Source organism: Mirounga angustirostris, unplaced genomic scaffold, assembly GCF_029215605.1.
Source record: "Mirounga angustirostris isolate CCGP_5_RB_7025 unplaced genomic scaffold, mMirAng1.0.hap1 SCAF_219, whole genome shotgun sequence".
In the NCBI taxonomy this organism is placed as follows: Eukaryota; Metazoa; Chordata; class Mammalia; order Carnivora; family Phocidae; genus Mirounga; species Mirounga angustirostris.
The window spans coordinates 7,126-32,754 of record NW_026991927.1 but is presented as its reverse complement, the minus strand read 5'-3'; the positions used below and the strand labels follow the sequence as shown (position 1 = coordinate 32,754).

The 25,629-nt window shown below is 59.8% G+C and overlaps 1 protein-coding gene across 1 annotated transcript; it reads right to left on the bottom strand.

The window, feature by feature from the left end:
- Nucleotides 1-561: 561 nt before the first annotated feature.
- On the bottom strand, nucleotides 562-10,372 carry LOC135363421 (uncharacterized). The gene is made up of 6 exons (XM_064583967.1): nucleotides 10,361-10,372; nucleotides 9,120-9,720; nucleotides 7,865-7,956; nucleotides 3,836-4,017; nucleotides 2,394-2,444; nucleotides 562-577 (listed from the first exon to the last, which is right to left on the bottom strand). Exons 1-6 carry the CDS (start codon nucleotides 10,370-10,372, stop codon nucleotides 562-564), a joined length of 954 nt encoding a protein of 317 aa, XP_064440037.1.
- Nucleotides 10,373-25,629: the final 15,257 nt, after the last annotated feature.

The window sequence follows — 25,629 nt, the reverse complement described above, 5'->3', positions numbered from 1 at the left end:
GTCTGAGTGGTTCTGGGGCCCCTCTGCCAGCCCCCAGGGATCCCTGCTCTGGCTCCACCCAGGATGGGAGCCCCAGATGGAATCTGAAACCTCCTCACAGCCAGGAATGCGGCTTTGCCTGGGACACAGGACACCAAGGCTTGCGGCAGAGAGCTCCTTCACCGTGGAGAGGAACCGCCTCAGCCCCAGGCCACCCTCCCCGTGGGCCTGCCACAGGGTCGGGGAGCAGTCCCAACAGGCCCAACGGCAACCCCGTGTGTGGGGCCTGGCCTCGTGGCATGTAGGGTCCCCAGGAGACACCTGAGGTTCGGAGAGGGGACGTGCCAGGCCCGAGACACACAGCCCGCAGGTGAGGGGGAGCCTCCAGGCGGGACGGGGGGCCCTGCTCACCTTGGTGAGCAGCAGGTGTGGGAAGGGCTGGGGAGGCGTTCCTCTGGGAGGTGCTCTGGGAGAGGGGCCACAGGAGAGGGCCTGGCCCGGCTCCACCAGCTTCCTCAGGCTGTCAGCACGGACCGCCCACAGCCTCTGGCCCCCCCCCTCAGCGGCAGGGCCCACTCAGGTTCATGGTGGGGCTGATCTGTGGATAAAGGAGGGACAGTTCACAACACAGAAACTGCAAAACTATTCCTGTCCGTGTCCCGAAGTGCAACAGAATATCCAAATTGGTTCGGAGCTCCAAGCAGGCAAGTGGGCCAATGGATGGAACCCATGGACAGATGGATGGACAGACAGGTGAAGGCCAATGGGTGGAGAGAGAGGGACAAACAAAGTGAGAGTTGATGACAGATGAACAGACAGGCACTACTGAATGGATGGACGCAGAGACAGAAACGATGGGAATAGCATAGATATGAATGGACTGAGGCTAAAGAACAGACAGGAGACTAGAGATGAAGGACAGAGGGGCAGCGTCAAAAGGAGCCAGGAAGAGACAAGCCAGGCTGCCTGCAGCCCTCCTTGGCCCGAAGCCGAGGTGCCGCATCAGCAGGTGGGGGCAGATAGCCTGTAAGTCCTCTCGGCACGCTACACCCCTGCCCCAAAACCGCAGTCTCCTCTCTGGTAAAATCCAGAAAATCGTCCCAGACACCCCTAGTGCCTGTGCAGGACTGAAGGAGCCCACATGCACTTGGACTTGGCCCCTTACCGGGGGCACCCTCTGTCTGGACACCTGGGACCTTCTCTCACTTTACAAGGCCAGGGGTGGGTGAGGAAAGGGCTACCGGAGGCAGGAGGAGTCATTCCAGGAGTGGAGGAACCTCCCTTGGTTTCGCTATAAGCTTCACTGACAAATTCATCCTGTAGCTTCCCAAGCAAAAGGCTCATAAAATGTCATCAATGTTCATAACGGTTCATAAAAATGATCAGTTGAGCAGGCAACTTCAAAATGAGGTAGAAATAAGTTTAAAGATGTTTTCACTGTAATTCGGCTCTAGGACCCAGATATTTTCAGAGACGTAAATAATAATTCATATGGCACAGAACCAGGCTGGGAGTGGGGAGGACAGGCTCCCACCTTGGGGGATGGCCCCTCAGCTTTGGCTGAGGAAGCTGGGCCTGTGCTGGGTGCCTACTGTCTCCTAGGCTGGGCCCTTCCTGTACCCTCCCTGGAAGCCCTGTGGTAGGACTTGACCCCACTGACCAGAAGCCACAGCCTGGGCTCCATCCACAGACTGACCATCCTTTGCTCATCTGGAATCTAGAACTTGGGTCTCCCCAGTGCCCTCCCAACTTCCTCATCAGGTCCCCTCATTTTTATCTCCTTGCTATGTCTTGGGTTCGCCGCCCCCTGCCTTCCATCATGCTTCCACAGCCTGAACCACTGCAGACTGGAGCAAACCTCCAACCTCCTGGGCAGGGCCTCCAGAAGGACCCCATCAAAAAAAACACTCTATCACCCCTCTGCCCAAGAACTTCGGGTGGCTCCTCACTGCCTGGAGCACCGTGTCCTACAGGCTCAGCATCCAAAGTCCTTTAGCATTCAGTTGGACCAGACCTGCCAGCCCCCCACAGCCCCACATCCCCTTCCCTTGCTCTTCCACATCTTTGCAGACATCCTCTTTCCCTAGTGAACGCCTCTGCATCCTATGAGACCCCAGGCACACATCACCATCCTCATCTCCGGGTGGGTCTTTGGGAGGGTGGGAGGGGGAGGTCATGGCCTCATCTTTGGGCAGACTGACTCAAATGGTCAGTCCCATGTGGGAGGGTTAGGCTGCCCAGAACCCACCTGTGCTGTTGTTAGGGCCTGGGCACAAACCGACCGACAGACCACAGACTAGGGAGGGGAGGAAGGGAGGGAGGCTGGAAAGATTTAGAAGCAGACCCACGGGAAATGGAGCAACAAGGCTCCATCCTGCCCACGCACGATGTGTGGGGATAAGCCCAGACCCTACCTGCAGGACGTCTCTTGGAAGGAGATGTTCACGTCCCAGTGGGTGTGGACTCTGCAAGGAAAGAAGCGGAGGGTCAAAGTGGCCTCCAGGATCTGGTACCTGAACAGCAGGGTGTGTGTATGGCATAGCCCTCATCTTCCCCAGAGCGCTGGCCCCAAGGGAACTGGGTTGGCTCGGATTTGTCTCCAGTGCTATCTGGTACCAGCTCAACCAGCCAGTGGCTGCCACCAGGATAGGACCGTGGGGCAGGAGCCGACTCCTGGTCTCACCAAAGGAATTGGGAAGGACAGAAATGAGGCTGCCACACCTGTCCTTCTTGTTGCAGCGAACCCAGGAGAGCTGCCACATTGTGCTGAGGGCGGGGGTGGGGAGGGGAGCTGCAGCCTCTTCTGCGATCAGCCATGCAACTGAACCAAATTCCTAGTTGCTAGAGCTGCTCCAGCCAGGCTGGAACAGGTCAGGGAGCAAGCCCCATGGCCACTGCCGGCACCAATGGTCCAGAGTCAGCCCAGGTGGGTGCAGCTTCCTGGGTCCCAGCTGCTACCAGTCTGCCTCCTGAAAGCGACCACCGCACTTGTAGGTAGGAGGGATGCCAAAAGGAGAGGTCAAGTAAGGAAACAGCTCTGCCCTCTGCCTGTCCCCTCACTCATAGCAGTGTTCCCAGAAAGACCCTCAGGCTGAGGGGTGGTGGTTGGAAGCCTGTGTGGGTGTGTCACCTTAGCAAGCGAGGGTAGGAGGGCTGGGAAGTGGGGGTGTTGGGGGTTTGGGAGGGTTATTTTAGGGCAGGAGATGTTGGAACACGTTGAAAGACTAGGTGGGAAGAGAAAAGGCCTAGAAACTCTGGGGGTGAGTAACATGTGCTGGATGGACAGACAAATGAATGGACCGACGACAGATAGATGGAGGCATGAAGAGGTGAGTGGACAGTGGGAGGTGTCTCTGCCAGGAGAGGAGATGGTGGGAAGTCAGGAAGAGTGGCCCCAAGCCTGGAAGGGACAGTGGGTAGCCAGGAAAGCTGCCTCCTGCCAAGGAGAATGAGCCTGAGAGTTTCAGGGCCAGCTTCGGGAAGGGGGCTGCTCAGCTCCTTTCTCTCCGCCTGGCTGTGGTGGTATCAGGCCCTTCCTTCCTGGGTCTCCCTGACTGCCCTCCTCCGAGAGCCCCCGGCCCTTCCTAGAGCCTCCTTCCTTCCCCACATGGAACCTCGTCGACCCCCTCCCTCCAAGTGGGGGCAGGGTAGGTTCTCACTATGGTCTTGTGGCGTCAGGGGTTCAGGCTGTTTCAGCTTCGGCAGATACCAAGACATGACAAGCTCAACCTGGGCCCTGTCCCCAGGGCAAAGGGTCCTCGCCCTGGCCTGGCCTTCAGCTACCTGGAGACACCAGTCTTGATGTCCCGACCAGAGCCCGTGTGCCTCCCCCGAGCCTGGCCCCCAGTAAAAGTACCTTCTCCTCATGAGAGGGACATGTGGGGTGTCCCCCTGTTTCAAGCCTGGTTGCCGCCCACAGGCTGGGCCACTCCCATCGCTGTCACCATCACTGGACGAGAAGCTGGGGGTCAGCTCCTTCTTTAGGACCCGTGCAGTGGGCAGGGCAACTGTCCTCTTGTCTGCCAGCCGCCCCCGGTTCTGGGTAGGGAGGCAAGAGAGGAAGGTTAGGCTGAGCCAGGACACTCAGGGTCCTGGGAGCTGTGCACTCCAGGCCCAAGCCTCAGGCAGGGTGCAGGTGACGGAAGCCCTCAGAGCAGCTGCTAAGATCAAATAGGCACCATCCCTGGCCCCGCTACAGGGCTTCTAGCCCACAGGACAGGCCCGAGGGTCCACATGGGTCCCAGTGGCTGGAGCTGAAGACAAGAGCAGAAAGATGAGGCCCGGGTCTGCTACCGGGGAGCGGGGTGCAGTGAAGAGCTGTAGGCCCTGGCCAGGCTCCTCGTGACACTGCCTCGTCCAGACTCTGCACTTTAGCCGGAGTGTGGGGGTGCCCACCCGGAGGCAGACCCCAGCTTTCTCAGCCCCAGGGAGCCCCAGGGACCACGTGTGCACAACACAGCATGTCTGCATTCTGCCACGTGTTCAACGTGCAGGTACCTCTGTGTGCTTGTGTCTGCTGGACCGTCCCACAAGCTCCTGCATGAACCCCCAGCCACTGCCAAGTCCTGTCTTCTATTCTGCTAGTGCCACGCAGGGTCCAGTTCAGGGTTGTTTGGAGCCTGAGTCTGGGGCCTGATCCTGCTGACCCCTTGCAAACTGCAGGCCTGGGGTTCACAGGTCACTTGATGGGGAGCCCTTGCCAACCTAGACCCTTTGTCCCATGGGCCCCTCGTGAGCCTACCCTCTGGGTCAGAAACAGAGATTCCATTTCTTCCACAACACCTCCTTCTCCCCTCCCTACACCCATGTTGTGAGGATGTGGAGCTCATGTGTGTGTTGTGTGCTGGGAGATCAGAGCAGGAAGGCATGTCCTGTGCACAGACATGGAGGGTACTCCACACCGAGCTTGTCCCTGCTCAGAGCACACTATACAAGGTCACTATACACCAAGGCTCCCTACAGTGTCCTTAGGTCCTGCTGCCCCAGTGGAAGAAGAAAAGTTACTGATTATTTTCGGGTGGGCAGGAACCCTTTTTTTATTTAATAAGGGGTTGCTGTTTCAGGGGGGTGGCAGGGACCTTGGGATTATCTAATTCTCTCTCATCTCTTCAGTCACCTGGGGACCCTCGGACATCCTCTTTCCTGTTGCAAGGACAATGCCATCATACCCACGAGCTTGAGGAGGAAAGTGTGGAGGAGGGTCTCGCCTCACCCTGGACCCGTGTCATCCTGGACCTGAAGGACTGCTAAGCAGCCACCATCGTCCTGCCCTCCAGAATAAGGGACCTTCCCTTCAGACCCAGCCCACCCCAGCTCCAGATTTGGTCAGTGGCCCCAACAGGGTCAGGGGGCCCTAGTCTTCTCCCCTTGCTTGGTCTGGGGACCACAACTGCCCCCCTCTCCTGGCCCCCCACCACGAGCCACAGTCTCCCCCATACTTGCCCTTATGAATCCACTTGGGACACCCTCCGTATTCCTCTCTGCAACATACTCAGTGAGAGACCCTGGACAGCACTGGGGCCGGGTGGGAGTCTGAGGGTAGGCCTGAGAGATGAAATGGCCTGCTTTGTGGCCCCTTCTGAGATCCCGGCCTTGGCCCTGTGCTCTAACAGCAAGAGCAGAGAGTGGTTGAGCCGCAGGTGCGAGGGCCTGTCTGGTCCAGCTATTGGGCGCCAAGGGCAGTGTTTTCAACAACCGCTGGCCTGTCTGAAGTGTGCACTGCTGGGAAGTCCCACTCCGGTCTGCCCTTCTCTAGCCTGTGGCCCAAGCACCAGGACCTCCTCTCCTGTCTTTCTGCTTTAATTGAACTATTCTCTTAAGAAGAAAAGGAAATGCATTTCCCTCTGCTTCTCATCTGTAGGGCGAGGAGGAGGGGAAAATGAGGGCAGTAATACCGCCACTTGGGATGAGGCCAGACCAGCTATGCTGGCCTGCGGTGGCTCTTGGAGGTGCTCCTGTGGGAGGGGAGCTGAGGAAGAGGGACCAGGATGGGCAGCCCTGACCCCGACCAAGGACAGGGAGCATACTTTCCTCCTACGCACACCCAAGACCTCAGCCACTCACCCCTGCTCAGCAGCGCACAGATTTGAAAACTCTGTGACAAACCTCTGTTGCTAGTCAACGATTGGCGCCTCAGAACACAAGGAGGGGAACAGGAAAGCCATCTTGCATGTCTGCACGATCCCTGCACCCAATATGCACACCCACATTGTGCCCCTGGGGTATCTGTGGCTGTGAGGTGTGTATGTACCTTCGGGCCTGGCTGTGGGGGATGGAGGAAGACCATCTCTATGTGGCGAAAGCGGGGGCTGGAAAGACAAGGGGGTCTGTGTAGCTCCTTCCTAAGGGAAGGGTACAGGGATGGGCCTGGGAGCGACCAGGTTCAGGAGAGGCAGGCCCAGGTCTGAGGCATCCCTCATGCAGGACAGGTACCCGGGAGCCCCAGACAGGTAGGCAGTTCGAGGTCGTGGCCTCATCCCTGCCAGACCTCCCCACCCCTCTCCAATCCAAGCAATGTCCCGGGGAAATTGATACTGGGCTCAGGCCACCTGAACCCCACACTCGTGTGAGAGACCTCTGGAAGGGTGGGTTAAGACAGGCTGGGACCATCCAAGCCGAACAGAAACCCCAGGCTAGCCTTGAGGGTGCCCAGAAGACTCTTCTCCAGTACCAGCTGCTTGAAAAGGTGCGTTAAGTGGAGCGGGAGCTCAGCTTCTTGCCCCAGGCAGGTACCGTAGTAGCAGGTAAGAGGTGGGCTGCCTGTGCGCACATACTCTGACCACGAGCTCATGGCAGACAGGTGTGTGGGGTAGGCACACAGGAGAGGCATGGCTGTATCCCCGTCCCCCTGTCCAACTTGTGTGTCTGATCTGGTGTCTGTATTCACAGGTGTGTTTGTGGCTTCCCCGCCTCCAGGGTCCATGAGGAAACCAAAACATCCCTTCCTCCTTCCTACTTCCAGTCCAAAGTAAAGAAGCTGAAGGTGGTGTCCTGGGTCCTCTCTCACCCCTTCCTGTGTGGGGGGCTGCAGACGCCAGCAATAACAGCACAATCCCAACCACCACCAGCAGCCAGGGCCCTAACCGGCTCTCCCCGAGCAGCTCAAAATTGGTTCCTCTCAAGATGCAATTTCTTCTTCAGATCAGTCCTCCAACTATGGCTGCCTGGAGGACATAGGATGTGGAAGACAGTGCTTCAGGGGCAGGCCCAGCACCCCAATCTCTGCTGCTCCCCTAGGCCAAAGAGGGCGTCAATACATGTCTACACTGGGTTGGGGGTCCCACATCAGCCTCCACCTCCAGATCTTGACACCAAAGGCCCACACTGCTCAGATTCTGCCCCCAACTGGGTTGTATCCTCAGACTCTCCTGGACATCCAGGGCCTTGCCCAGCAGGGTTCTAGCTTTTGGCATCCCAGAGACACATGTTACTCACCTCCAAGCTGTGACCACCCCAGAATGTACATCCAGGCCAGCCAACAGTGTCACATCCCAGAACAAGTGTTACCTTAGGACCAGCCCCTCTCCCAAGCCAGGCCAGCTGACACAGTGACACCCCCACCCCCACCCCAGACCTGTGACAGGGCAAGGTCCCAGGCCCCAGGTGGATGGCACTGTCCAGGGAGGAGACCTTTACAGCCTAGGCTGTCCCCAAGACCTGAGAAGAAGCAGCTCCAAGATAGGGAATGGTCAGGTCCTGCATGCAAAGAGCGGAGGGCTGCCCCAGGATTCCCACCCAAAGCGAAGTCTCCCCTATTTGCCCCTGCGGGGGCTCACTCCTGCACACTGGCAGGGTTGAGGTTAGGACTCTGGATCCTAGAAAACAGGCACAAGCTCCACAGGGGAGAAGGAAGACCCAAAGCCCCAACTTTTCTCCCCCATCTCACCACCGGGGAGGATATTCGACAGCCCGGACAGTCGCAGATCGGAGGGTGCACCTGCAGAATCCCCTTGGACATAAGCGTCTTCAGACTTTTTCCTGTGAGGAGAGCCGAGGCAGGACCGGTGAGAGAGCAGGGCTGGGGCACAGGTAGAGCCGGCGCGCACGGGCGCGCTTTCGGGGCGCAGTAAGCTGCAAGGCCGGTTCCCCCTCCTGGCACGTGCAGGAACATCCAACTTCCGAACCCGCTCCCTGGCCCTGCCGCCCCCCACACCCTCGCGGACGCCGCGGGGTTCTGCGGAGCTCAGAAACTCACGATCCCTGCAAGCGCCGGCCCCTGACCAAGGGCGGCCTCCTCCCCGCCCCCTGCGTCCCTCCTCCCGCTCTCCACCCTCTCTCCAAGCCGGTCCGGGGGAACTGGGAACAGGGTTCACGAAGGTAGAGCCTGTGCGCAGGTGAGTGGCGCCGCCGGGACCAGGGCTGTGTCTGAGCCCTCAGCGGGAGGAGGGCGGCCACAGCAGAGCCGCGAGCCTCAAAGCCCAGCGCGACGGGGTCCCCAACTTTCTAAGGATCCCCCACCCCCGCCCCTGTCGCTCGCTGCGCTTCCCCCGTTTGCCTGCTCTGGCGCCCTCGCAACGCGCCCTCGGAGCCAGACTCCTGAATGCTCTGAGCAGGCTGCTCCCAGCCCCGCCGCCGTGCCAGCTCCGCGCGCGCCCCCGCCCCGACGCGCGCCCCCGCCCCGACGCGCGCCCCCGCGGCCCCCACCTGCCCACGACACCCCTCCACCTTCCCTTGCCTTCCAGCAACTCGCACCCGCACCCCGGCCGCCCGTGGGCCCCTCTACTCCCGCTGGAACCTGGTGGCTCCCCGACCCGGGAGGGAAGTTGGGTCCCGCCCAGCCAGCCTCCCGCCGTCTCCCGAGGTCCCCTAAACTTCCCCTGGGCCACACAGCCCAGGAAGCCCGCAAAGACCTTCCGAGTGGGAGGAGGGGCCGGCTCCTGTGCAGCCGGGAGCCCAGAGCACCGCGGCTCAAGCTGAGGTGGCGGTGGAGGCCGAGGGCGCTCTGCTCGGGTCCACCAAGGCGACCGTGCTGGGGGCGGTGGGGGGGGGGGAGTGTCCCCGCGGCAGCCCCAGAGTCGCAGCACCCTCTCCGGGCGGAGATGGAGTCTCCCAGGTGGCAGAATGAGGGGGTCCGGACCCAGGGGTCCTCGGGGAGCAGAGGGGAGGGACCGTAGCGTCCTGCGCCCCCACCGCGGCCGCACCTTTGTGGCGGATGCTGCGCCTCCAGTCCTTGGCCGTCTCTCGGCCGCTGACGAACTGGAACTCGTTGGGTGTGAGCCACTCGCCGCGGTGGCGGATGGACGGACCCTTGCTGCCTTGGCTGATCAGTTCACCCCTACCCCCACCCAGTTTGCGCACGGAGAGCAGCGCGCGGTTGGCGCCGCGCTCCACCTCGATGCCCGGCTCGCCGTTGTCCAGCAACGGCTGGAAATCCGGGGCCGCGGCCGCAGTGGCTGAGACGCGTTCGAGGGCCAGAGGGCCCCGGGGCAGGTGGAGGTGCGGGGCGGCCTCGTGCAGGCTCAGGTAGGCGCGCGGGGAGCGGAGTGGTGGAGCCCACAGCGCCTCGTAGCCAGCGGTCACGGCGGGCAGCGAGGCGGCCGGGGGCAGGGCGGCCGCGGCGGGCAGCGGTGTCGGGTAGCCTGGGAGCGGCGGCAGTGGCAGTGCGGCCAGGGTCGGATGGAAGGTGGCCAGAGCCAGGGCCCGGTCTTCGCGGCCTGGGAGCTCCTTCTTGACCGCTGGCGTGACGGCCGGTGGCCTTGTAGCCTGGCTCTCCGCCCCCGGCGCCACTTGCTCGGGCCTCGGCTGGCGTTGGGTCTCGAGGGCGGGGGGCCCGGGAGTCTCCCGGCCGCGCGCCCGCCCTACCCGCTACTGCGCCCCGGCACCTGCGGCCACGCCGCCCGCCGGGCCACCACGGGCCGCTTCTCGGCCGGCTGCCGGGGCCTTGGCTGCCCGAGACCTGGTGCTGAGGGAGCTCCTATCGATCCCCTATCGACCTGCCGAGCGCCGCAGCCCCGGGGCCCCAGGGCTCCACAGGGCCCTGGGCCACCTGCGCCCGCGCCCCCTGGGGCGGCCCCGCTCGCTGGTCCGCCCGCAGGGCCCAGCCGGGCAGTGGAGTCCAGAAGTCTCCGGCCCTGCGCCCCGCCACGCCCGGGGGTCCCAGGCCCCAGCCCCGCCTCGCCGCCCCGCCGCCCCGGCCGCGCGCCCGCCCGGCAGGGACTTGGGAGACTCCCGCCGCCGCCGCCGCCGCCACAACTTGGTCCATTTAAACGCCCTGGCTCGGCGGGCGGGCGGGCGGGCGCGGGCTCCAGCAAGGGGTGCGGGAGGGCGGACTGGGCTCACACGGCTGGCGGCGGGGGCGGTGGGACAGGGCTGCGCCCCTGCCCTATTTCCAAGCGCGCCAGGGTGTGCGAAGGAGCGTACGCTAGCGAGAAGCTGCGCGCACCGACCGCGCCATCGTTGAGGGAGTCATGGGGCGCAGCTGGGAGTCCCGGACTACACTTGGGGAGGGGGCGGGCCCAGGACCGAGAGTGGGCTCCTGGCACAGGAGGGATCTGTGATTAGGAGCGGCCCGCTGGCCTGGCGGTTCTGGGTAGGAGTGTTTTCACAGCCGCGGTGGGTGGTGGGCATCAGTGTCGGGCGTGGCTGGTCTCCTCTGCATCTGCAGGGTGTGAGGCTGTGGGTTTGTGGTGTGTGGCCTCTGCAAATGTGTTGGGGAGGTTTCATGTTCTGTGAACAACACGACAACGATGCTGTCAATTACCGCCGCCTTATTACTCTGCACTTTACATGCCTTAGTTCACTTGATCGTCTCAATATGAGTTTTCCTCTTATTCTCATTTTATAGATGAGGAGGGTGAGACACAGAGAGGTCAAGTAACTCTCCTGATGTCATACAGCTGTTTTAAATCCAGGCTCTCTGACTCCAGGACAAACAATATCTGAGCCATGCTGTGGGGCAGGAAGGTGGGCTAGACGCAGTCTGGTTGAGGGATGGAAGATGTGGGGAGGAAGAGGGGCCGATGAGTGCGAGATTGCACACTTGAGCACATTTCTGTTCCCTAGTATGAGCCAGTCTGGGGAAGAGGAACCCTCTACACTCATGTCCACTTTGGTGCCTTGAGGAAGCAGGTCAGCCTTGGCCCAGTCCTGGCATGAGGGTGGCTTGTCCCTTGGTGTTCAACTCCCATCTCCCTGCAGGCCAGCATGCCAGCATGCCAGCCTTGCAGTAGAAGCATTAGGAAGAGAAACAGAAACCTACTGATAGCTGATGAGACAGGTTTGTCTTTCTCTGATGTGTTATTCTGAACAAGCTAGAAAGTAGCCTCAGATCCCATCCCAGCGCCTAGACCCCCACTGAGATGCATTTGGCACGGCATTTTTGTGGGCATCTCTCTGACCAGGCTCTGGGGGGTTGAGCTGGACCACAGGCGTGCTTGCATGAGCACCTTGTGCAAGGGAGTGATGGAAGTGAGGGAGCACACCACCCTCACCCACCTCCTCCCAGGCGCCTGCACCAGCTGGGCATGAGCCTGACCCCTGGCTCCTGCTCTGCTCTCCCTTGCTGATGCACACTGCCAAGATCATCTGCAACCGAGGCACCAGCCAGCCCCAAGACTGACTCGGGGAGCAAGGTCTGGGCTGAGACCAGGAACGTGTCTGGGAACCTATGCACCCAAACCTCTGTATCCCCCTTCTGCTCTACTCTTTGTCCATCTGCCTGCTGGGATTTAAGGGGCCAGGTGTGAATGTGGGTATGAAAGTGAGTGGTCCTATATGGTGTGCCACCCTCAGCCCAGTTGCCCTCCGTGCAAACTGGACACCTGCACATGCCTGACCCTAGGTGCACACTCACCTTGTGCGGTCCGCGTCTTGCTCTCAGGGGTGCTGCCTCCATGTCTAATGGATGCAGGAGGCTGTTCCTGCCCAAGAGCCAAGGCCCACAGAGGAGCCATCATGCTAATCTGTGGTCATGGCACAGTGTGGAGAGGTTATCAGGGCTCAGCGTGAGGCCAACTGTCTGGCTACAGCCCTGACACTGCTTTCAAGAGATGGTCCCCTCCACTCAGTTCTTCTCATGTTTGCCTGCACCTATTCACTGACCCTTAGGCCTCCTAACCCCTGACCTTTAAACTGGGGTTTGGGGAGGGAAGGCTAGTGAAGTTTATCTCTAGATCTGAGAAGGTACCATGTAGCCTGTGGAGGGGGCCTCCCTTCCCTTCTGCAGGACCACCCTTGACTCACCCCTGACTTCTTTCATCCTGAACAGGCCCACAGTGGTGAAGGAGGGGCAAAGGAGGCCCCAACTCTGGCTTTCGGAAGTGGAACCCAGCTGGCAAGGTAAGGGGCCTAAACTAACCTAGCTCACCCAGCCTAACCTCCATGCTACTATCTGGTTCCACCTCTCTCTGGAGGATCAAGGGGCTTCCTAAAATGACCATGACTGGGTTCAAAGCTCCCTGCAGGACCCCTTCTCCTCCAAGGGCCACACCCTGACTTTAAGGAGACCACCTTCTAGGGCTTTGGCTGATCAGTTCACCCCTACCCCCACCCCTACCTGTTTCCCTCTCTTCATGGGAAGTAGACCTCTCTGCCCACAGGATCAGAGCCACTTTCCCACAGGGATCAGGCATCCTTACTCCTGGGCATTCTACCCCTGCCACAAGGATCTGCTCACTTTCTTCCTCCTGTCCACCTGTGTCCTGGTTTGGAACCTGCTCTGTACTTCCGACTGGAGCCAGAGGTCAGAAGGACAGAATTTTGGCTCTAGAATCTCCCCCCGCCTGGAGTTCAGGCCTGGCGGCACCTTCCTTGGGAAACATCGGTGGGAGCGGCTGCCCAAACCCCTCCTCTGGCCCTCAGAGGCCCCGCCCCTGCCTTCCTCGCGGCCACGGCGGCGCCCTCGCTGCTCGCGGTCCCCCCGCTGGGGCCCCTCTGCAGCTGGGCCGAGGCCGGAGCCCCCGCCGTGGAGGCCGCCACCACCGCCACCGCCAGGGATGGGGAGGGGGTCATAAATAACCCGCGGGGTGGCGCGGCCCGGGCGGTGCAGATGGTGACCCGAGACGTCCCCGGGGAGCGCGCGGGGGCGGCCCGCAGACCCTGCTGCCCCCAACCCGGGCTCGGCCAGCCTTGACCGCCTCTTCTGGAGCTCTCCGACCCAGTCCAGGACTGGCGCTCCTGCCAGTAGCCTCCCTCCCATCCTGGAGGGCCTGCCTACCCCCATCTCCAGACTGTGCCCCTCAGAGCCCCTTTTCATCCAGTCCTTCACCAGTCATTTATTGAGCACCAGATGTGGAGCCCCAGGGAGAGGGATCCAGAGGTGAGGCTGGGAGATGCAGAGGAAAGCAGTGTGTCTCTGGATCTCAGGTGCATCCTTGGGCCTGCTCCCTCAGCCTAGTCTTCCTGAGCTCATCCAGGGTGACTGTCAGGGTGGGAGAGCAGGCCCAGACATGCCAGGCACGGGAAGGCATGCAGGGACAGACCACACAGGTGTGAGCACAGCTGACACGTCTCTGAGGAAGTGCATCCTTGTGTACACATCCGTGTCCTCAGGCAAGCACCCGAAGCCCGCAACAGATACGTACGACAGGGTACATTCTCAAAAGCGCAGGCGCAGGACAGGGGCTTGCACGGATACTGACATCTTGAACACACACGTGCACGGACAGTGTATGTATTCGTTCACGTACAGCACAGCCAGAGGAAGGACACCAAGACCTGTGCAAAAACATCCGTAGACACACAGGCCTGCACCATGGGCTCCATCTGGATACAGCTGTCATATCTAAGACAGCATGGCTGGGGCAAGGGTCTGGTTTAGGAAGGGTTAACCTGTGAGGTCAAAGGTCAGTGGTGAGTCAGCTGGGGCTCCCCCAGACTCCCTGCAAGAGTGGCCTGAGCTTCTGGGAGGAATGTGTCTGTTTCCAGCTGCAGGTCAGACACAGGAGGGGCTGCCCTGCGAGGACATGCCTTACCTTTGGCCAGTCACGAGCTGGCGGCAGGCCATGCCGTCTCCGTCTCAGGAGTAGAGATGTTTCCGAGCCCAGTTTGTTCACTGACCTTAACATATGCCATTTAAAGGAGAAAGAGATAGGACCTAGGGTCCACCTTACGTTCTCCCGTGGGTGTGCAGACTTGGGGCACCCACAGGGCACACGCTGCCGGAGAGCACTGGTTACACGATACTCACCTGCTGTGTTACACAGAAGTTGGGACACACACACACTTTCTCAGACACCAATACAAGGACACAAATGAGCTCAACACACAGAGTGCGCTGGGTACACTGAGGTCGTACAGAGGAAGTTGCTGGTCTGGCAACATGGGTCGGAGTCTGGCTACCACTGGATCTGCTTGCTTGGCCCCTCTTGAGGAGGGACGAAGACACCCACTTGCTGGCATCACTGGGGACAGAGAGCAGCACCTGCCCCAGAGCAGCCTGCCGGGGGCTGTGGACCCTTCTTGGCCAGGGTTATGCCGAGGTAGGCTGAAACAGGTGGTAAGGACGGCAGACTCTGCAGGGGCCTGAGATTTGGGTCCTCCTGGCTAGCCACTGAAGGACCCAGTCTTCGCTGCCCTTCTTTGGACCTTAGTTTCTCCATCTGAAAAATGAGATAGGGGCTCAAAATCTGTGGGTTCCCTTTGGCTCAGAGGAGAGCAGTCAGGGTAAGATGTGGCTACATGTGCCCTGGTCAGCACGGTGAGGCAGGCCTGGCACACCCTAGATGCTTTCTCCATAAATGGGCCCAGAGTGCAGGACCTGGGGGGTCCACTCCAAGGTAGGGCCAGGTAAAGGGCAGGAGCAGAGTCTTCCAGGGCCCCTCGGGACCAAAGAATCTATCCCAGTGAATGGGCATGAGGGCTGGTGTCACCCCTTTCTCTCCCTGTCGACACTGCCAGCCTACTGCCTGGACATGGCTTAGGGTGGAAACGGGGTTGGGGGGGACCCCCGGACGCAGCTGGTGCCCTGCTGGGTGGATGTGGGTGCCAAAGCCCCACGTGGTCCTCATCCCTCATGGCACAAGCCTCTGCAGCACCAGTCACCCCCTCTTTCAGATGTCAGGTCAGGGAGATGACCAGAGTGGAGTAGTAGAGCTGGGTGCAGCACGCAGACTCAGCTCCAGTCCCATTACACCCCTACGTCCCAGGAATGTGCCAGCAGGGGCTGAGTGTGAGAGACGAGGAGACCCTTACCTGAGAGTGTAGGGTTTCCTGTGTGCTCGTGTGTGTCCATACTGTGTGCTTATATGTGAATGTGCTTCCCTCCTCCTGTGACCACAGTCTTGCTGTCCACATCAGCTCATAGTCAGCGTAGATCCCACATGAAGGCCTTAGGGACCCACGCTCCTCATTGTGGGGGTATAGGCCCTGGAGGGTCAATCCCAACTCGGCTGGTCACATGTGTACTCTTTGCATGGTCAGCTGTCTTGGCCTGGGCAGACCTGTGACCACAGTCCTGATAGAGACATTAGGAGGTGCTGTCCTCAGAGTCGTAGGGCAGCGGTCAGGCTCCCATGGGGGGGAGTGGGTACTGGGGGAGGAGTGGGCTTGGATGTGGGAGGGGCCTTGGAGTGGAGCATGATGAGCATGATGGGGCAGAATGGGCTCCCGTGGGCTCTCTGCCAGGACTGCCAGGTGGAAGTTGAAGGAGAAGAGGGGACATTCAGGTGGGGACCCTCAGCACAGAAAGCCTGGAGGCAGAGGGAAACGGGAGGTGAGGGGTCAGTTGGTGGAGGGCTAGGAGGGGGGGGGCTACAGCTGCTGTCTCCAGGCCCAGCTCTGAAAGACTCCCAGGCTGCCCAGGGAGTCCAGACTGGCTCTGGGAGCAACTGTTAATACGTTGGACTTCCTGCAGAGTGTGAGCTCCCTATGAGCAGGACTTTTGTTTTCTGACATACCCCCGTGTCAGCATTTGAGGGCTGCATACAGGGGTCCATCCTGGTGTGGCCCACTCAGCCCAGCTTGGCCTCCCTGCCCTGGGGAAGCCCCATCCCTGCTCACCTCTTCTTCCAGCACCTGTCCACTGGGCTTCTGCCCAGGCAGGACTCTGAATACCCTCCTGTCCCCAGAAGATTCTCAAGAGTTTGGCCACAGGAATCCTCTTCATCAGAGAGAGAGAGAGAAAGTCCTCAAGCCTCTTGGCAAGGCCTCATCCACTATGCTGCAGCAGGATTGCAACTCTGAGCCTGCCTGCGCTGGGAGGAGGGGTGGTCTGGGTGTAATTCACACACAGTCCCACCGTCAGGGTCACCAGGAAGACCAACAGTCACTTTGGCGGCATGGATTTGTCGCCTCAAGAAGTAGCAAGCCGAGGTGGTCAGTGAATTCACGATTTCACGAGTCCAGCCCAGGCTGGCTGTTTGAGGTCATCGACTTAGCCTGACCCCATCCAAGGCCCGGTCCTCCTTGCCAGTGGGCCCATTCCTCCAAGGGCTGGTTGAGTTGGTGACATCCCTGTGGGGTGCCCCGAATGCATTGACATCTGTGAGTGCCTGTCTGGGTGTGAGTTTCCTTTATTTTTATTATTTTTAAAGATTTACTTATTTGGTGGGGGGAGGGACAGACAGAGAGGGAGAGGGGAAGCAGACTCCATGCTGAGTGGGGAGCACAATGCGGGTGCCCAATCTCATGACCCTGAGATCCACCTGAGCCGAAACCAAGAGTCAGACACTCAACCAACTGAACCACCCAGGCACCCCTGGGTGTGAGGGTTCCTTTATTACTGCAACCCACTAAGTCCTCCATGGGGTCAACTCACCTTCTGCGCGGAGTGGCCCCGCACACTGTGCCATGAGAACAGGAACTCTGTGATGCCCAACCGTGTGAAGTTATGCACAGTGCCCCAGGTGCAGTCTCAGAAGTGGGCAGGCTGAAGAGCACAGTCTGGTATGGGCTGAGACCCTGAGCAGAGCCCATCGGCAGAGGCCAGACCCACACCTACCTCCGGCAGGGGAGGGGCAGCGATTCCAGGGCTCTGTCCAAGGCCACAACCTGGCACTTTCTCCGGGGCATTTAATAGTCCCAGGTTGGCCTTGGGGGCCTTCCCACCTGCAGACTGGCTAGGCTGCTTGGGGGCCTGGGGGAAGTGGGAGCAGAAGAGGCAACCGGAGGGACTGGGGCTGGTCTGAGGGGGTTTTACCTCTGCATAGAGGAATATGGGCATCCCCAAATGTGGAGTCCTCATGCCCTGCTCAGGACAAAGGATCCTGAACTTTGATGCTCTGTGTACATGCAGATGCTAACAGAGGTCAGCGTGCTATAGACCCCTCCCAGGAGAACAGACAGACCATTCTTCCAGACTGGGTGGCCTTGCCAAAATATGAGTCTGCCACATGTTGGCAGTTGAGTAACTGTGTGTCTAAGGTCCAGCAGGTATATGTGGGCTCCTGAGCTCCCGGGGCCTCAGAGACGTGACAGGGTGATTCTTGACTGGTGAGGGGCAAAGCCAGAACTCCTGCTGGGTTATCCCATCTTCCATCCAGGAACATGGTCCTCAGCGAATTGTCAGCTTCTGCTTGATAGCGTGATTTTGGCCTCAATACATTGGGATTTTTCTTAGTGCTTCTAGTTGACGCCTTGCTATGTATTAGATGAGCTTCACTCATGGACACATGCCCTGAGACCATCCCCTCAGATCAGCCTCGCCTCTCATTCCTGCCTCACCCACCCCTCAAACATAGGCTGGGTTGAGGGGTAGATGGGTGGGGGGATGGACTGACGGGTGAATGAGTGGATGATGGGTGACTGGGTAAGTGGGTGGGTTCTACACTAGGCACTCTTCTCTTTCATAAGACTTCTTTGGTTTCCTTTACAGACTATGAACCTGAGTCTCTAGCTTCAGTCCAGACACTCAAGATAAGCAGGTGGGAGCAGGGCCAACATCACCACCAGGCACAGAGAGCATAGAACCTGGATCCCTGGTGCTTTTAGAGACGACAAAGACATTTTACTTTAATTTCCCTTAAAACCAGAAGGAAGAAAATAATATAATAGCCTGCCCTGTGCATCCACCCCACAGCCCCCTGAGTCTTTTTCCTACCGCCATGCTGTCATCCCCATCTCGCTCGCAGTCCCTCAGAGAGCAGGCACCATACTCCTCCCCATTAGCCAATCAGCAAACCTCATATGTGCTCCCTTCTAGATCCCTTTCCTTCAAATACCTAGTCTGGCCCCTCTCACCTATGATATTTCTGTGATACTCCCAGACTCTGCCCCCACTCATCCAGTACCTGATGGGCACATCTGGCCAACTTGCTCTCTAGGGGCTCCTCTGGGAACAGTCTGGGACCCTTGGCCTCCAGGCCTTGCCTCCGCCCCTGGGCTCAACTTCCTGTTTCCCTGTCTTCTTCAGTGTCTGAGCATGGCTGAGTTGTTGCCTTTGCCCAGGAGCGTCACTCCCTAATATCACTATTCTGTGGCCCCGTTACCACTTGTGTAGCAACTTCTGCATTTGGGAGTCCTTTCCTCCATTGAAAAATTTTAAGTTATATTTTATAACCCTATTGATATAAAGACAAATATAATCCATGGTAGATATATTATTTAATCTTCATTATTATTATATTACTTTTTTTCCTTCTGGTTTTAAGGGAAATTAAAGTAAAATGTCTTTGTCGTCTCTAAAGGCACCAGGGATCCAGGTTCTATGCTCTCTGTGCCTGGTGGTGATGTTGGCCCTGCTCCCACCTGCTTATCTTCAAGACTTACAGCAGCAACCCCTCCTCCAAGAAGCCTCCCTGGATTGCCTTCCTTTCCTGTCAGGGTGTCCTGCACCCCAGAACACCAGCACATACCCTGGACCCACAGGTTTCTTACTGTGTTGCTGAGGCCCTGGGCAGACGAGGGTGCTCAGAAGGGCCAAGTGGAGCCCCCCTGGGGATGCTGATTTGGGTGACTTCACTGAGAAGTGATTCTGGCAGGCTGGTACGGAAGCTGAGCTGGAAGTGGCAGTGGCAGTGGGAGGTGGTGTTGACAGAGACTGAGATTTTGAAGAAAGACCTGACCTCTAGGGAGGGGCAGGCAAGGCCAGCAGACATCACTCCCAGTTCTGGGTGAGTGGCAGGAGCCCAGGCCCAGAGTGGCCCTAGCTGCCAAGACCTCCCCATCTCTGCCTGTAGGGACTCTGCCTGTGTCTACACCTGCAAGTAAAGCTGGACCAGGCCATCACATCTCTGCAGCCGGGGGTTTGACTTCCCTCTTTCTGGGCCCCCCTCCTCCAGCCATTTTGCCCCCAGGGTTTCCAGGCAGGTCCAGCTGCTCCCCCCATCCCCCAACCCTACTCTGGCTCTGGCCAGGTTCTCAAAGGTCTACCAGGGAGGGTGGGGCACAGACATGCACATGCCTGGGTGCACACCGAGCCTCCGTCTTGACCCTCGAGTGCCCAGCCTGGGGATTGAGTAGTGGCCACTCAGATTGGTGATGTGGGGATGGGGGTCTAAGGGCATTTACAGCCCAGGTCCAGGGGATGACTAGGTTCCTGGTGCCTGCCCAGGATGATAGGAAGCACTCAGATCCCTGGGCACCATCAGGCTGCTCTGAACAGCACGGGAGGGTTCCAGAGCAGAGGACTCACCCCCGTCCCCCAATCCCAGTGCCTGCAGCACTGAGGCCAAGACTAATAAAACACCCACCTCACAGGAGACAGCTTTATCTTGTTGATCGGAAGTCTGCCGGCCCAATTTATGATGGAACATAAGCTCTCCAAATCTGAATTTATGCTCTGTATTATAACGAGAGGTCAATGGGATTAAAAGTGGGCTTGTGAGAGGGCCATAGGCAGCTCAGTCCTCCGCGCTGCCACAGGAACCTCATGGCCTGAGTCCCTGCACCCAAGGGAGGATAGCACAGCCCAGCAGAAGGACAGGAAAAGGGAGGGCAGGGGAGAGATCAGCCTGAGAAGGGGAAAGAGGATGGGAGGCCAGGCAGGAGAAGCGGACAGAGTGGGGCACGGAGCCTGGGGCTGCTGCTGGCCTGGACCATCAGTGTGACAAAGCAGGCACTGGGGAAGAAGGGTAAAGACAGGTAGGGATCAGAGGCTTTCATGCAGGGACAGGGGAGCTTTCTCTCGCCACCAAGCCCTGGGCTACCCCTGGCCCTGAGAACGGGTAGGAGATGGCCCTGAGGCAGGCTGAAGGACAGAGTTCCGACCCTGGCCCCGGGGCCCAGCCCAGTCAGACCAACCTCCCTGTCCCCCTCCTCGACACCTTCTGTCTTCAGCACCCCGTGGAGTCCTGGGTGAGGGTGAGAGAGGGGTGTGCTCTGTTTAGGTGGGGCCCTGCACACCCGTCTAGCATGAGACTGACTTTCTGAGGTCAGGCTAGACCCTGGCTTCAGAGTTTATACAAATAAACAAAATGAGAAGTGCTGGCAGCCCTGATCTGATTACAGAGTCACTCATTCTTTGGTCGTTAATAATTTGTGCAATAAAGGGTTGCGGCCGCTCAGTGTGAGGAGGAGGCTGTGGCCCAGCCTTCCCTTGGCGCCGGGCCGCGGGAGCTGGAAACATAAATTATTAGTTTCTTATCGCTCAGCCTGCCATCGCTCATGCTGCCAGGAGCCTGGCAGGAGCCAGCGTCAGTCCCACCGCCTGCCTTGGCCTGACTCTCAGCTGCCGTTTGTTGGGAGACTCTGGGTGAGGCCCCTCATCGCCCCCCCCCCCCAGCCCCTCACTGGTGGGACCCTGGGCCTTCAGGGTCTCCTTAGGGGCTGCAGCTGGCACTGAGGCCTATTCTGGAGCTAGGGGAGCTTTGGGGTTTGAGTTCTTGTGCTCTGAGCCTCAGGCCCTCCCTCTCTGTGAGTGAAGCCGAACCACTGGAGGTCGGTCAAGCAACCGCACCCTCCTGGCCCATGGTATTTGCTCAAAAAGGGCAGTGGTCATTGTGAGCAACACCACGGAGGTCCACAAACCGCTCTCCACCTTGGCCAACCCCCCAGTCAAGGGAAAAGAAAGGTCTGTATCCGGGTGCGTGTCAGCTCCTCTTGGTATGAACGTGCCTTCCTGGGTGGGACTCAGAGCGTGGTTTGGACCAGAGTCAGGTGAAACCTTTCTCTGGCCTTGCTTTGTGGTGTGTCTTCCAGCTTTCTGCGTTTCCCTGGTTTCTGTGTGGGCCACAGGAGTAACCAGCCATTTCCTGTCTGGGGTCAGGCTGTGGTGTCCCAGCAGGAACAGGGGTCTCTGCCCCGAGATTGTGCCCATAATTCCTTTTTTTAAAAAAGATTTTATTTATTTATTTGACAGAGAGAGACACAGCGAGAGAGGGAACACAAGCAAGGGGAGTGGGAGAGGGAGAAGCAGGCTTCCCACGGAGCAGGGAGCCCAATGCGGGGCTCGATCCCAGGACCCTGAGATCATTACCTGAGCCGAAGGCAGACGCTTAACGACTGAGCCACCCAGGCGTCCCTGTGCCCATAATTCCTAAAGTGGCCTCTCTGATTACATCTGATCTGTAATCAATCGGGGATTTCAATATCGAATAAGGGAAATTTTATGACAAATAAACAGAAGAAAACGAGTCCCCTTTGAAAATAAGTGGGCAGACACAAAGGCTCCTATTGCATGATTCCACGTACAGAAACATCCAGAACAAGTAAAAGAATAGGGAGAGAAAGCAGCTTAGGGGTTTCCAGGGTCTGGGCTGGGGGAGAAATGGGCAGGGGGGCTTCTGGTTCGGGGACTCCTTTGAGACATGAGATATTCCGCAGCAATCTTCTGTGGTGTGGTGGCACAGCGTTGGGAATGTACTTATGCTCATCACATGTTCAGTTGAAAACAAGTAATTTTATTTAAAACAAATAATAAACAGTATACAGACCATGAAAAGATAAAATAACAATATGAACCAGAGAGAAAGAACATAGGGGGAGGGGATGACACAATCTGGCGGGGCGTCGGGGTCCGGCGATGGACCTAAGGGTAATTGTACAAGGAGCTCTCCCCGCAGGGCTGTGGGCTCTGGATGTGGCTCTGGGAGCCCTGCGGGAGCAGGAGTAGGGGCAGGGGTTGGGATAGGGGCAGGGCCAGGGGCAGGGCCAGGTGTAAGAGCAGGGCCAGGGGCAGGGGCAAGGGGAGGGATAGGATCAGCAGTCGTGGCAGGTGCAGGATCTAGGGCAGGACCTGGGTAAGGAGCAGGAACAGGAGCTCCGGCAGGCGCAGGGGCAGGGGCAGCGGCAGAAGGAGCAGGAACAGGAGCTCAGGCAGGGGCAGGGGTAGGGGCAGGGGCAGCAGGTCTTGCAGGGGAAGGCGCAGAAGCAGGAGCAGGAACAGGAGCTCAGGCAGGGGCAGGGGAACGGGCAGTGGGTCTGGCAGGGGAAGGGGCAGAAATGGGAACAGGAAAAGGAGCAGGAACAGGAGCTCAGGCAGGGGCAGGGGAAGGGGCAGCAGGTCTGGCAGGGGTAGGGTTATGGGCAGGAGCAGGGTCAGGGACAAGAACAGGAGCCCAGGCAGGGCCAGGGGAAGGGGCAGCGGCCCTGGAAAGCAGGGGAAGGGGCATCGGCTCTGGCAGGGGCAGGGGCAGGGGCAGGAACAGGAACACCGGCACGGGAAGGGGCATTGGCTCTGGCAGGGGCAGGAACAGGGACACAGGCAGGGGAAGGGGCATCAGCTCTGGCAGGGGCAGGGGCAGGAACAGGGACACTGGCAGGGGAAGGGGCATCGGCTCTGGCAGGGGCAGGGGCAGGAACTGGGACGCAGGCAGGGGAAGGGGCATCGGATCTGGCAGGGGCAGGAACAGGGACGCAGGCAGGGGAAGGAGCATCGGCTCTGGCAGGGGCAGGGGCCGGAACAGGGATGCAGGCAGGGGAACGGGCATCGGCTCTGGCAGGGGCAGGGGCAGGAACAGGGGCGCAGGCAGAGGAAGGGGCATCGGCTCTGGCAGGGGCCGGAACAGGGACACAGGCAGAGGAAGGGATAGGTGCAGGGGCAGGGGGTGGGCCAGGGGCAGAAATGGGCGCACACGCAGGGGCAGGGAAACGGGTAGGGAAAGGGGAAGGAGCTGGGTCAGAGGCAAGGATAGGAGCACAGGGAGGGGCTGGGGAAGGGACAGTTGCAGGGGCAGAAGCCGAGTCAAGGGCAAGAACAGGAATACAGGCAGGGGCAGGAGAAGGGGCAGGATCCAGGGCAGGAGCTGGGTCCGGGGCAAGAACAGGAACACAGGTAGGGGAAGGGGCAGGTGCAGGTGCAGGTGCAGGAGGTGGGTCAGGGACAGGAACAGGACCACAGGCAGGGGCAGGGGCAGAACCCGGTTCAGGGGCAAGAATAGGAGCACAGGCAGGGGCAAGGGAAGGGGCAGGATCCAGGGCAGGAGCTGGGTCAGGGTCAGGATCCAGGGCAGGAGCTGGGTCAGGGTCAGGATCCGGATCAGGGGCAAGAAGAGGTGCACAGGTAAGGGAAGGGGCTGGTGCAGGGTCAGGAGCTGGGTCAGGGGCAAGAGCAGGTGCACAGGCAGGTGCTGGGGAAGGGGCAAGTGCAGGGGCAGGAGGTGGGTCAGGAGAAGGGACATTGGCTCTAGCAGGGGCAGGGGCAGGGGCAGGGGCATGAGTTGGGGCAGGGGCCGGAACAGTAGCACAAGCCAGGGGAGGGGAGGGGGCAGGTGCAAGGGGAGGGACAGGGTCTGCCGCATTGGAACGTACAGGAACCGGGGCAGTATCTGGGTCAGGGGCAAGAACCGGGGTACTGGCAGGGATAGGGATGGGTCAGGATCCAGGGCAGGAGCTGGGTCGGGGGCAGGAGCAGGGCCAAAGTTCGGGGCAGGCGCAGGGGCGGCGGCTCTGGCAGGCACAGGGGCAGGCTCTCCAGAGGCAGGTTCTCCAGCAGGCCCTTCCTGGCCCCCGTCAGGCTCTCCGTGGGCGGGTGCTGGGTCACCTGCCGGCTCCTGGTCTCCTGCTGAAGTCGCAGCCACCACCCCTCCGTCCAGAGCTGCCGATGGAGTTGGAACCGGCTCTAGCTCCTCAGGTGGTGGAGCACCTGTGAGAGGAGAAAAGCTCAGCCCGAGCCTGCTCTCCGTGGAGTCAGAACCCAGCCCAGGGCCTCCCAGAGAAGCCGCAGCCAGGAAGGAGCCCTCCCCGGGGCGTCTCCCCGACCGCAGTCCACCCGCTGGGCGCTCTGAGCCCAGTCGTTGCTCCAGGCCCCACACCAGGCTCTGGGGGCTCCTCCCTGTGGGGCCAGCCCCCACCCTTCCACACACACCCACGGGCACCCAGCCCCGGGCTTCTCAGCCTCAGGCTCGGCCTCCGTGGGCTCCGGCTCCTGGAGCACAATGCAGTCAATGACCACCAGGGACAGTGGTCTGGGTGGTGTCGGAGGCCTCTCCCCGCAATCCCCAGCACCTGCTCCAGGGGAGCCCTGTGGGGTCACGCTCCGGATCCCAGACATGGAGTGGGTGTCCGCCAGCCTCGTGCCGATCTCATCGGAGTTCTGCAAAGACAGGGACGGTTAGCCTGCCCGGAGGCATCCCAGTGCTGCCCGGCCATCCTCCCTGTCCCCTGCCCAGTCGCCCTGCTGCTCCCAGATCAGACACACACCTGTGGGTGTGCAGCCCTGCACGCGGGACCATGACCCATCCCTGCAGGGCGATCGAGAGAAACCCTGGGCAGAAGCTCACAGCCCCCCACACCCCGTCCCACCCAGCCAGCCTGGACCTTGAACATGACCTGCCCACAGGTTATCTGACCCCTCATCAGCCTGCTCTTGAATGGCGTTGGCCCACCCCACATGACCCCTCTTCACACACACACACACACACACACACACACACACACACGGAGGGGAGGGGACCTGGGGCTGCACAGGTGGATTAGACCCTGTGGGGCTGGGTGGCCGGCTCTGGGCCTCCTGGTGTCACCTTTCGGGCCTTCCGGCCAAACGGCCAGAGGCGGTGGGGAGCCCTGATCGGACATCCCCAGCGGGGGCCAGCGTTTGCAGGGCGGGCTTTCTTCAGCCTGCAGCATCCAGACTTAGGGAGGCAGCAAGCCCACATGTTCATGGTTGGATGATCTCCAACGAAATGAGCTGGGCAGGGGGCTGTCTCTGGAATGTGGGTGCCTTGTTACCTGGGTTCCAAATTCTGTTGGACTCTGTTGTCAGGGAAGTGAGTTCACCACTGCCTGGGGTCCCCTTACCCAACTTCCTCCTCACACAAGACCCCCTCCGAGGGCCCCCTCCCCCAGCTGCTCAATGCTCCCCCTCCCCCCATGCCCCATCCATACAGTGACTCCCTCACAGCCCCCCCACAGCCTTCCCAAGGCCTGGGTGCAGCCGGTGTCCCCGCTGTGAGGACACAGAGCTGGCTTCAGACTGGGCTCCAGTGCCTGGATCAGGACTTCAGTGCAACAGCTGCAGGATGAGCCGGCTTAGTCAGGACCTTGCCCAGGACACTAGCCCCATGACACTGTGAGGGTGTTCCCAGTCCCCAATTAAGTCATGCAGTGCAGCAAGTGATTATACATCAGGGTGGATGATGCAAAGTACAGTGCACTGAGAACATGACAAAAACGTTTAAATGACAGAATAGTATGTAGGTAAACATACTATATACTATGTAAGTGAAGGGAAAAGTAAACAACGGGGTCAGAAAGAGGAATGGGAGTTTCGAGAAGCAGGCTGGAGGAGTCAGGGGGTGGGGGGTGGCTCATGGAGGAAGTGACCAAGGAGACCCGTCACCAGTTACAACAGTGCAGCAGCAGGGTTTGAGCTCTGCTTGACCCACGACCCCCAGGGGC